At 40.6% G+C, this 12,912-nt stretch overlaps 1 protein-coding gene across 2 annotated transcripts in view; it reads right to left on the bottom strand.

The window, feature by feature from the left end:
• Positions 1 to 3,517: 3,517 nt before the first annotated feature.
• Positions 3,518 to 12,912, bottom strand: part of LOC105009820 — a 10,769-nt gene continuing 1,374 nt past the window's right edge. For both annotated transcript variants that reach the window (XM_034295459.1, XM_034295458.1), the window contains exons 2-9: positions 9,608 to 9,687; positions 9,121 to 9,318; positions 8,939 to 8,975; positions 8,368 to 8,579; positions 6,345 to 8,113; positions 5,091 to 5,347; positions 4,898 to 4,985; positions 3,518 to 4,254 (exon numbers count right to left, since the gene is read on the bottom strand). In XM_034295459.1, the coding sequence (XP_034151350.1) occupies positions 4,091 to 4,254; positions 4,898 to 4,985; positions 5,091 to 5,347; positions 6,345 to 8,113; positions 8,368 to 8,579; positions 8,939 to 8,975; positions 9,121 to 9,318; positions 9,608 to 9,687 (2,805 nt within the window). In that variant the 3' untranslated portion in view covers positions 3,518 to 4,090. The remainder of the gene's footprint in view (positions 4,255 to 4,897; positions 4,986 to 5,090; positions 5,348 to 6,344; positions 8,114 to 8,367; positions 8,580 to 8,938; positions 8,976 to 9,120; positions 9,319 to 9,607; positions 9,688 to 12,912) is intronic.

Genomic DNA, 12,912 nt, shown 5'->3' on the forward strand with positions numbered 1-12,912 from the left:
ACACTCCTCTTCCTATTCTTATCACTTCCTCTCCCCCTCTACCCATCTCCTCTCCCCATCACCTTCTTGTCTCACTGCGTCTCTCTTCAACTCCCTTATCCTCCTCTCCTGTCTCCCTCTCCTACTCTTTTCCTCTCCCCCTCTTCTTCTATTTTTCTGTCCCTATCCCTCAACTCTTCCTCTCCTCCACTCTCTTCATTTTCCGTCTCTACCCATCTCTTCCTCTCCTCCTGTCTTCTCTTTCCTCCTCATCTTCTCTGTCTCTCCTATCTTCCTCTTGCTATCCCACATTCTTCCTTGCCCATCACCTTTTTGCCTATTTTCTCCGGAGCTGTATTATAGTGAAGTTCTGGTAACCACAGCTGCCAGTTTTTTACCATAAAAAGAACAGGTTTTTTTACAGTACAGTCAGGACATCATGGTGGCAGACATATAAACTAATCAGGACATCATGGTGGCAGACATATAAACTAATCAGTACATCATGGTGGCAGATATATAAACTAATCAGGACATCATGGTGGCAGATATATAAACTCATCAGGACATCATGGTGACAGATATATAAACTAATCAGGACATCATGGTGACAGACATATAAACTAGTCAGGACATCATGGTGGCAGACAAACTAGTCAGGACATCATGGTGGCAGACATATAAACTAGTCAGGACATCATGGTGGCAGACATATAAACTAGTCAGGACATCATGGTGGCAGATATATAAACTAGTCAGGACATCATGGTGACAGACATATAAACTAGTCAGGACATCATGGTGGCAGACATATAAACTAGTCAGGATATCATGGTGACAGACAAATAAACTAATCAGGACATCATGGTGACAGACATATAAACTAGTCAGGACATCATGGTAGCAGACATATAAAGCTAATCATTTAATAATAATTCATTAAAGAACACCGCTTGAGGTAAGTCATTAGCATTTTTAAACTAAGTGCTGGTACTTCAGTTTAGTTAGTCAGTCCACGTTCTCAAAGAGGAAGTGAATCCGTTGGTCTGTGTTACCAGTAGAATACATGTAAATGAAAAGTCAAAGCATAATTTAATTTGGTCTTTGTTATTGCTGGGCATTTCTTTGATTATAGTAATTTGTGTCACTCTTCAGTTTGTATGTATTCCAGACATTGTCTTCTATTATTTGCAGTCTGATTCTTGATCTAGTAAGTGTCTGCTTTTCTCCATTATGTGGATACAGGTCTAAGCAAATATATAGAATAGGGCTACATCCTGTAAAATGAGCGTTTCTGGGGGCTGAGAGCATGGCAGCACTGCCTCTGAAATCAGTCTTTCTTGGGGAACATGACACCATAGCTAACTGGTGAAATTATTATTATTTGGATTTACAACGTGTTTCTCCATCTGAGTTCAGAGTAGAAAAGTGAATATTTCCAAATGTTGTGTTGAAGCGCAATCCAACAGAAGAGACCATGACGTTGTTAACCTACACTTTCAAAGTGTGAATTACAAATGAGTGGAGGTTTTAGTATAATGATACGACAGTTAACTGTCAGAGATTCTTAGTTGGTCTGAACACAATCACTCTTAAATCCACTATTTACACAACACTCCTTCAGTACAAAGTCCACAATAAACAAAAACACTCAGTTGCAATGTATTTAAAGGGATAGTTCGGCCAAAATTGATATTTAGGAAAAGGTCCACTTACCCTGAGTTGTTCCTGAAGGTAGTCATTTTTTTTAAACAATCCATTAATTAGCTCTGCCCCCATTTGTAATTAGCATTATTGGCATCATCCATGTTCATGAATAGAAATAGTGTGTCCCACTGTAGCAAAGCTGCATTCCAAGTGGAAATCTACTGCAAAACACTCCAAACTAAGACTTGTGGTGTTGTTTGCCTCAAAGAACATGAGTGTTGTATTCCTCTACATAAAGTTTTAAAAACAGAACCAGGTAATCCCCTACCCTTGCCCAGAATATTCTGAGATTGGTGGTGTAGTTGTGGATTACACCGTCTAATGTCATCAAAAACTGAATGCTTTTGTTGCAACGAGTGGGAACTATTGATACCAATGTTGGAGAACATAAATTACCAAAAATGTACTGGAGAAGTCGTTCTAGTCCCGAGGGACCCAAGGGCCATCTCTCAAAAGAGTAAGTAGCTACCTAACCTTAGCAAACAAGTGTGTAAGGCAGGGCAATTTATTTGTATAGCACATTTCATTCACGGGGCGAATCAAAGTGCTTTATATTATTTTGACTAAAAAGAAAAAAAACATTCAGACATACTAAAAAATATTTTTTAGCTAACCCATTTCAAATTAATTTGCTGAGGAGGTTTTAGAATGTCTCATGTGTGACTCGTATTTTTTATATTGTCAAGTCTATACCCAATGTCTTGTGATCAGACGACCTGTTTATAGACAAAAGTGCTACCTTTCTGTTTTGACTCAAGCAGTAAGCTATGTTGCTACTTTGTTGGACATAGCCAATCAGGCAGGCATTTATCTGATTAGCATATTTTTGGCAACTATGTTTCTAAGTTTCATAACATGATTGTACATCCTAACTGCACTGTTTAAGCATGTTGTATATCATCAGACTAAAGATTATGCTTTTACATCATCTTTAGTAAGATGAGCAGAAGCGGTATTCATTCAGTCATGTGTACAGTACTTGAACTGAGCTAATCTGCTCTCCAAACATAACGCTTATGGTTGTGACCATAAAGCTCTATTTTTGTCTTGTCATCTCCAAATTACAGTCTGCCAGAAGCTGTGAGGTGATACTACTTTGACCAGTGCAAATGTTTACCAGTTAGCCTCTACAAAAACCAAGGAGTTTCTGGAAAAAGACAAGATCCTTTTTTTCAAGTAAATAGGGTACAAAAACCACATGTCTTTGTGGGTCTCTCACAGGGGTTCTGATGGGGATAACGAGTTGATTTCAATGCCAGTGCATAGTTCCAAACCGAGAGGAGTTTTGGGAAAATATAAATGCTTAAATTAGGAGTCTGGTCCTATGAACTGGCACTGAAATTAACCAATTTCAATGCCAGGACTCCTGAGACAGACCTGCAAAGACGCTCCATTCTCGTAAATAGAGAAATAAATATATAAAGATTGTAGAAATTAATATAAAAATAAATACAGAAATGTATGATCAAGGAATTAAATAAATAGGAGGATAATATTGATTAATACATTTATAATTATATTGTTATGTATAAATATATTTAGTGATACATTTATTTATTTCAAATGTTGGCAGGTTTGATCCTCCATAGAAAAGAATCTCTTTGCTATTCTTTCGATCCTCTAGGTAGAGAACGGATGACGGATGCTGAGGTGAACTTTGGCGTTGTTATTGTCAAAGTTCAACTCAGCATCCGTCTCTGGGAAAAACTGTACAAATGAATGTCAATACGATATTTCCAATTATTTCAAGTACTTTTTAATAAGAAAAGTTGAACTTTTAAGTAAAAATGTAAGCCTGTTAACTAGCCTGTGAACTTGTGGGCCTAGGCCGCCATTTTGCTGGAACTCCACTTTAGAAACTGTATGGCATAGATAGACACGGCCACCCTCTAGTGCAAAAGATTGTAACACTATGTCCAGATGCATTTTTTTGTTGTTGTCATTGATGGAATGTGTTACACTCTAATATGATCAATCTTTATTTATTTCTGTTTTTATCAAGATTGCATCATTGTGTACATGTTTAGAGTATGACATGAATGACAAGACATGACAGACAAGACCGATATAAATTATACAAAATATAAAAAAAATGTAAAAAATACAAAATATTATGGAATTATGGATACTGAAATATTTTAACCTAATTAGGAATGGGAACATTCCTGTATTTTTACATTATTCTGCTTATGATGAATTGCCATGGTCCCCTCCATTTTGGCAAATGTTGAAATTATGTAATTAATACTAGAACTTTACATGAATGATTATAACCAAACCATCAAAGGTGTGGAAAGTATAAAAATGTAGCTAATCAATCATGTTCAAAAGATCTCTGCATGGTAATGCAGAATAGACAATGTGAGAGTGAAAATGCTTATTAGATGTAGACGGCAAACACTTTCTAATAGTTCTTCCTAAAAGCACAGCCCCTGAATGGTTTGGACATGGCTTTGCAGATGGCCCGGAATGCCCTGACCAACAGGGGACGTTTCTGGGACTTCTGTGCAGGTTCTGTTGGCAGGTCTTCCTCAGGTTTGGGACAGAATGGGATGCCGTGGTCATGATCTGTGGGAGGAACCCTGCACAATTAGAACTGAACAGGTAAATTACATTTATTCCCTTACCATAGGCTAAAAAAAAACAGACAAATGGCAGTGCATCAAAATTACGAGAATCAAGGATTTTGAGGCACTACAATGTTGCCTGTCAGCTTGTCAAACTCAGTAGCCATGATCAAAGACAGAAAAAGTAAAACATCAACAACAACAATAATAATAATGATAATTACAGCCTATTCAAGACACCAAAAGTCCCTTTACAAACAGAAGATATTTATCAGGATAGAAGCACAAAAAAACATAATGTGTTACAATAAGCATATGAAAGTGACAAGACTGAAATGCAACAAAGATTCTGGATAAACCTGTATAAAGAGGTGTGTCTTCAGTGAGAATTTGCAGGTATGTATAAAGCGTGTCAAGTTTTGACATGGAACAGAAAGTACGGTCAGCCAGGGGGCAGAGCCTGGAGGGACAGTGAGGAGGCCCATGAAAAACAGCACAGTGAGTTGGGATGTGCTGAACATCATGAGGTATATGAAGGCCAAGGCCAGAAAGCAATTAACCCCAGTATTAAACTCAGTGAGGCCACTTTCACTCTGACCACATCTTGGCAACACATAACATCATCATCATTGTATGTCACTTACCAAGCGCAACTTGAGCTAAGCCGAAAGGCTGCGAAGGCAGCTCATTCAGAACGGGTAGGACCTCTGGTTCCACTCTATTCTTGAACACCTGTTGCAGGATAAATGCATCATCATATTAGACACGCGACAATGTTGCATTGGATTTTATTTTAGCCCCAATGAAGGGAAAATCCCCAAACATGGTGTTCTATACCTTGGTCCTGACTGTTGGAAGCCTCAGGCAGCAGCCAAAACTCCAGCCTTGGCTCTTTTTCTTCCTTCTGGAAGAGATATGGCAGGTCTCATCGTCGGCACTAGCTGTCAGACTGCACCTTATGGGCAATGTGGTGTCAGGGCGGTTGACACGGAGCTTAGACATTAGCTCTTTGTCAAGGTCACGGGAGCCCTGACTGGTGTATGACCTGTGGGTACCCATGCCCTGCAAGAGACTCTCTGGCCTGGGCACAGTATCTGCAGGCAGAAGAGAACTTTCTTTTTAAGAATAAAAATGTTGTCCTGCATAGTTTACACAGGGTGTCTGCAGGTCCTTAAAAAGTCTTACATTTATTTATTTACATAAAAGGAATTAAATTGTCTTATTTCGGCCTTTTAAAGGTCTTTAAAAGGTATTTATTCACTTCTGTTAGCATTGTGAAGAGGTGATGCAAAAGATAATGTGTGGTTTGTGAACGCATTTTAGCTCTGGTCTCACGCAGAGACGAACCATGATTTGATTCGGAATGTTAGATGACAGCAATTCACTTTTGGCGGTTAGCTGCTTTTCGCTCAACATAACTGTTTGTGAGGTAGATTGCTAGCTAGTACCAAGCAAGGAAATTAAAGCTAGCTACATAGTAGAGCTTGGCTGTTAAACTTCCCGCAGGTACCATGGGAAAGTGAAAATTCAATCAGAAGTGGTTGAACAGCAACTTTACATTGTGGTTGAAATCGAAGCCCACTGTGTCTTTCAAACTTGGCTCTATGGGAATGAAATCTGTGGAATCCCATATGAAGTGAGAGAAACATAAAAACAAAAACACTGCAAAAAGCCTCCAACAAATGCCTGGCATTTCTCAGTTGTTTGGTCAGACATCAGTCCAGTGAAACGTTATTGTTAGCAGTAGGCTTACTGCTCTAACAATGGTGGGTACTTCAGTTGAATTGATGTATGTATTTTTTCCATGGGATGTGGTTGTGAAATTGGTCTTAAATTTTATTCGAGGTGGCATTGAAAAAGTCTTAAAAAGTCTTAAATTTTACTTGCTGAAACCTGCAGATACCCTGTTTACGGTTATAAAATATTTAAATAATGATAAAATATTTCATGATAATACACCATCTGGAAAATGTAATAAACACAACTGCAATAAAACTATTAGGTTCTAAAATGTGTGAATCCAGCATGACAGGATCCTATTCATGTATTATGCCATATATTCATTATTTAAACATATATAAATATATTTACCATCCACAGAGGTCACGGTAGAGACATCATCCTTTAACATATCCTGGGAACTCACCACCATGTAAACCTGAGTGGTTTTAGGTGAGACATCCTGGCATGTATCACTGACTGACAACTCATGAACACGGTCCTCTTTGTTAAACTCATCATCTCTTAGTTTGTTCAGTATGGAGTCCAAAATCTCAGTGGCAACCTGGCACTCATTGATCAGCTGCTCATCCACAGATGAGTGTTCGGAGACAGTCACACCGGCCTCGATCACATTCAGAACATTGCTGAGAATCTGCTTGGCTTTGCATCTGACTGACTCCTGGCTGACTGCCAGTGTTGGGTCATTGTTGGTAGGCACTTCCTGCTGGTCTTGTTCGTCGGTGTGGTTTCCCCCTGTGAATATTTTGCTCAGCTGGTCCACAGCTGTTCTGTACAATGTTTGCAAGGATGACTTAGCCTGCTCCAAGAACCGGTTCCCCTCAGTCCTGTTTTCCTCAACTGCTTTGTTCAAGTCCAGTAAAAGGGATTTGAGAATATGTGTTGACTCTTCGGCAATGTTCCTTGGAGTGACATGGAGCAACTCACCAATTTCCAGATTATCAGTGCTCTCAACTCCTGCTGCTAGACATGCGAGATGGTTCATAGTTGTCTGGCTTGCATCGAAGGACTCATCCGAGTGACTATCAAGCTCTGTCTTAGCAATCTGCTGTACGGTTCTGACAGCCTCTGTCGACTGAACACACAGTATCCCCAGGTCAGAGTTGGAGTGAGACAGATTTGAATAATTAAAAGTTCCACTGCTGACCTGACTGGTAGTGGATTCCCCCTCCAGGTCAAATTCTGACATGGATTCCTTAAGTTTGTTTGTAGCTTTCTGGACCATCTCCCTGGCCATGACATCAATGTCTAGGTCTTCAATCCCAGTACTGCAGCTCGGGCTCTGGTAGTCTAGATATTCATGCTTGTCCTGGGTGTCGTTGTTCAGCAAATCTACCAAGTCACTAGACATTGATGTGTTTTGTTGGGATCGTAGCTGGGTCATCTCTGCTAATTTCATCTTGACATTCCTGGTGATATTCGCCCGGGCCTGGTCAAGCAGGTCGCTGTTTGACTGTCTGGGTGACGTATGCGGCCCTGGTCTCTGGAACAACATACTCTCCACTTCGGCCACTACTGCTGCCAAAAAGTACATATAATTGGAATTCGATGCTGCCTCATAATTAGCCTGATACTCGTTAAGAACCCACTGGATGCTGGTGATGGTTTCGAGGATTACCAGACATGCAAGTGGTCCAAGCGCTGGGTCAAGACTGCTCTTGACATTTATAACAGTCTTTCCAGACAACCGATTAATCGCCATATATCTTTGACAGTGACCATTCAATGTGGCTGTTACACTTCCCAGCAGCTGTTCAGCAAACTGCCTGCTGGTTATTAAAAGAGCCTCAGGCCCCCAACTAGCATCTCCGTTTAGCGCGAGCTGAGTTAGTCTGCATTCTATCTGCTGGACGATGACCTCCACAATGGCCATGATCAGCCTGGTGTCCGCAGACAGAGAATTTGTCCTCATCTCATTGTTCTTTCTCTGGAAGGAGGGTATGATGAGTTCACTCAGACACCTGCGGGCATCTCTGTGTACCTGACTGAAGATGTAGATCTGAGAAAGTCCGAATACAGACAGCCAGCGATCTAATAGGGGTCTATTCCAATCGACTCCATCCCCATTCTCAGGGACGATGGGATGTCCTCTTGGGTTGTCATCATCTTCCTCCTCCGATCTGGAGAGCACACCACAACAGAGATATGGCATCAGTAACAACAACAAAGGTGTCTGGCACTAACGTTGCTTTAAAAACTCTGTAACCTTAAAAAAAGGTTACAGAGTTTCATGAATTTATCAAAAATAAAACAGAATAATATTTACAGGAAATGAAACCCTTTAGTGAAGTCATTATTGATACACATTCATGGAGCCAATGAAATAGTTGTCTAAAGCATTCTGAAGAGGAATAAGTTCCAGAGGGATACATACGAGAGGGAGGGGGAGGGTGTTGGGGTCCATCTGTAGTCACCATCGGGTACATGATCATTCTCAAAGACGAATGAGCCACTGCTGCTGGTGGATGCTGGTTCCATTACATCGCTACCGATGGAAAACCAGGAGGAGGAACTGGATAGTGATGGTGTCCTGGGCAAATCCCCTCCCGTGCTGTGGTCAGGGGCATTGACCACCGCTGCTGACAACTGTATTGTAAAAGAACAGCCGGAACAAGTTGTTCTAAGATCTAACAACATCTAACAGTCACAGAGGTCCGCCGTCTAATTCTACTGTAAGGCTTTTCTGTATATAACCCAGTTATTCTGTTCATTCAACTTCCCCTTTGGTTTTGTATAACAAAACCTGACTTGCCTCGTTTCCTTTGTCTAGATTGAAACTACTGGCATGCCAGCTCATTGGACTGTAAACTATTATTTAGGCTGCTCCCTGAATGGCACCCTATTCCCTATATGCATGTTTTTGTTTTTTTCTTTAGGAGACCAATAGGGCCTCGTGGTCAAGCCAAGTGTCCTTCATATAGGGCGCCGAGCTTAAACAAACTCACCATGCCACGCACACTCTCAGTCAGAAAGCTCCACTGCCTGCAAAAACAGGTAGATAGATGAGTTTATTAGCAAAGCGATGTAACCTTTGACCCCTATTGTACAAGCCTATGTGGCAACCACCCGTTCCGATAGTTTAGCTGGTCAATTAAAAGAAATACAGGGAAGACAATGCGCAACCTACGTGTTAGTGCTCGTCGTGCCTAAGCAAGAGGGCCTTCTTTGGGCCAACAAGGACAGGTTGTGCGTAGAGGTCTGCGGTGTGTTCTGGGCACTAGATAGGCTGGCTAAGTTCTGATCAGCCTGCTGTGAATATGATGGCCCAGCTGATTCTGGGGCAGCCTCTTCCAGTCTATTAGTCTCACCATGACCTTTTACAGAGCTGTATGAAGACAGAAGGAATGTGGGAGAGTGAAACAGAAGGCATTAGAGTTGTGTGGAGTTCACTTATTAGGAGCTGGGTGTTAAATTACCTTGGGTTTCCTATACTTGTCTCATGTGCCTTGTGAAGTTTCATAAAATTCCCAGTCCCAAATGGCCTATTCAAATATAGTGCACTACTGACCAGAGAACTATGGGCTTTGGTCTGAAGTAGTGCAATTTATATAGTGTGTAGGGGATAGGGTTTCATTTGGGATACAATTGTTTGTGTTTTTAAGATAAACACCTACCTGACTTGCTGTTCGACATGCTCATCAAGATCTTGGGACTGGTCTGTAGGGTTAAGGTCATCACCTTCGACCTCTGACCACTAAAGGAGAGAAGAGAGCGCAGTGTTTAATCCCTGAATCACATGTCTAGAGTACAGAACCAAAAGAAGATAATACTTTATGCTTCACTGTCCCAATAATTACATGGAACCCTGTAATATATATAAAATAAAAAATAAATGAAAGGAGTGAACTTCACCTTTAACCAAATACTGTATACAAAAATTTTCAGCTGTCCCTTATAGGTCTAGAGGTTACCATGGTAACAAAACCACGTTCGTGTCTACAGTAAAATCTGACTAAAGTGGTAGTAGTCTGATCCTGTTTTTCTGCAGGTAAACAAACTATTTTTCAGTGTTATTATATATAGCTCTGGAAAAAATTAAGAGACCACTCCTAATTTTTCTTTAAAAACTGTGGTGCACTGTGTTCTGACACCTTTCTATCAGAACCAGCATTAACCCAAGCAATTTAAGCTACAGTAGCTCGTCTGTTGGATCGGAACACACAGGCCAGCCTTCACTGCCCACGTGCATCAAGGAGCCATGGCCGCCTCTGACCCTGTCACCGGTTCACCGCTTTTCCTTCCTCTGACCACTTTTGGTACTGACCACTGCAGACCAGGAACACCCCACAATAACTGCAGTTTTGGAGATGCTCTGACCCAGTCGTCTAGCCATCACAATTTGGCCCTTGTCAAAGTCATTCAGATCCTTACGCTTGTCCATTTTTTCTGATTCTAACACGTAAGCTTTGAGGACAGAATGTTTCCCTTGCTACCTAATATATCCCACCCACTGACAGGTGCCATGATAACGAAATGATCAGTGTTATTCACTCAGTGATCATAATGTTTTGGCTGATCGGTGTATATAGGCCTATTGTAAAAGCATGAACAATAACAGAGTGACAAAAAAGAAATCACCTGCGTAGCTTTAGAAATTGGTGCCAACATCCACCCGCTTTTATAACTACCAGGTGTTAATTTTTGGCCTTGGAAGTGTGTTCACAATTTACGGAGGGGATATATGTGCATAATGCAGGTGGGGCAGATGTCATGAGTGCTGCCTGATCAGTATTTACAGTGCATGAACAGTCTACACAGCTTTGGTTTACAACAAAGGAATTGTCAATTGTCAGATTTACTTTCTGACATCCTTGCGAATTGTTAAGTAGGTGGAGATGGAACATAGACCTACTCTAATGTAGCTGGGCTTGGCAAAAACACGTTTCCCGTTAACAAAGGCATGTGTATCAGCTGGTGAATTGAATGTGTACCTTGATGTCAAAGTACTCGTTAAATAATGTTTTCCCTTTGTTATGGTGGCCCAGAAGTGCAAAACACAACCACAATTACAAGTACACCCAATGCTTAATTTGTGCCAGACCAAGATCCAGAATTGGATACTCTTAACCAGTACCTTTTGGGACATATATAATTTGACAGATTTTGGTTTTCTGTCTGAATAAGTATAAAACATGAGTTTGACCAAAAAAAGTGGTCAAAAATAACTGAAATATATGTAATGAAACAAGAATCCGGGCAAGATTCAGCCCGTTCTCGCCCTCCTGAGATTCGAAACAGCCACGTGAAAGGCTTTTTTAACCTCTACCCCACCAACATTAACATTACGTAATGTTTGAATATTTCTTTAAACCCAATTGACCTTTGTGTTAAACTGAGTAACCTTTCTTATTAAGTTTTCCTCATTCACAAACAGCATCTATGAACGGTATGGCTTTTTCCACTGGCCGTTTTAACAGCTTAGCCATTCGTGAATGACATTGATACAATAACTACCGTAGGTGACGATAACGGACATTTTCGTCAACTGAAAAGAGGAGAGAATCGCGTAGTGTAGATGTATTGATTGTATAAGTTAGTGAACTGTTCTAAGCTGTTGTAACCAATTAAACAAAATATTAATTATTTGTAATATGAGTTGAAACTGAAGGTGCAAGCAGGAGAATAGGAAACCCTGTTCCAGCGGTTGCCGGGGAGAGAAAGATTTAGTATGTCTGTCTTTTGAGAAACAGGTCACAGGTCAGAGACACACACACATAGTCAGACAGACAACACAGAAACCACAAGGGGGGCAAGGGGATACTTGCAGTTATCCTTATAAGGAATAGAACTGGGATTGGGACACTTGCTTTGAAACACAATGGGACACTTGCTTTGAAACTTAACGCCTCTATCTTTTGGGCGTAGTGGAAGTATAAAATTATGTTTTGACTGTTGATCCTTAGACATTGTGCGGCGACACCTTGTCTCCAAAAGCTTTTGTAATAAATGGAATATGCGGTACGGTAATTGACATGACTCCTGATGTTTTATTCTCCTTTCCAACAAACCAACTCGGGGAAGTGTTAGACTTCAACAGTAGTCAGCAAACGTTTGTCTATCCTGAACAACTCCTAAGACATAATTCGAAAATCCACCAGAAATAATCGCAATATAGCAGTAAACAGTATTGTTTCATTGTAGGCTTTATAACGTAAATACGGAACGTTTAACCAGCGAAGCTTTTGTCTATCCTGTACAAATCATCTTTTGACACTGGCCGTTTTAACTAATTATTAGCTAATTAGCCATTCGTGAATGACATTGATACAGTATCTATCAATGTAGGTGACGATAGTGATGTTAAATATTACCTCATATATTTCAATTATGGCTTATATTGTGATAAAGAAAATCTGAGTGCTGCCAGCATAATATCCTGCTGCTAAAATAACGCTAATGAAGCCTGGAATGGCCATCACCAGGTGACGATAACTGACTATAACTGACTTTTTGGTCAAGTGAAAAGACGAGAGAATCATGGAATCCACCAGAAATAATCGCAATACTGTATAACTAAAACAGTTTTTGTTTAGGGCTCACTATAACGTAGCTACTGAATGTAGTAGCCAGGTAAGATTTTGTCTATCCTGACCCAAAAAGCATGCCCGGATGCGAACGCGGCAATAGGGCCGTTCAAATCGGCATGTGTTACCAACTGCGGTGAAATATTGAAGGTGAGCTAACGTTAGAAATAATGTCTAAAAGACAATCAGGTGTATTTTCATTTTTTAAGCCAGCGGCTCCGTCGGCCCGCAAACAGCACAGAGAGGAGAGCTCCATGGCTGTTATGTGGAGATTTTTTGACCATCAAACAGATATACATTTTCCAGAAACTGTGCTGTAGTGTTAATGACTATGATCCGATAACGTTGAGGTTATGGTGTACTTAAGTACTAATTAGCTAGGCTATGGATTGGGT

This window comes from Esox lucius, chromosome 11 (assembly GCF_011004845.1).
Source record: "Esox lucius isolate fEsoLuc1 chromosome 11, fEsoLuc1.pri, whole genome shotgun sequence".
In the NCBI taxonomy this organism is placed as follows: domain Eukaryota; kingdom Metazoa; phylum Chordata; class Actinopteri; order Esociformes; family Esocidae; genus Esox; species Esox lucius.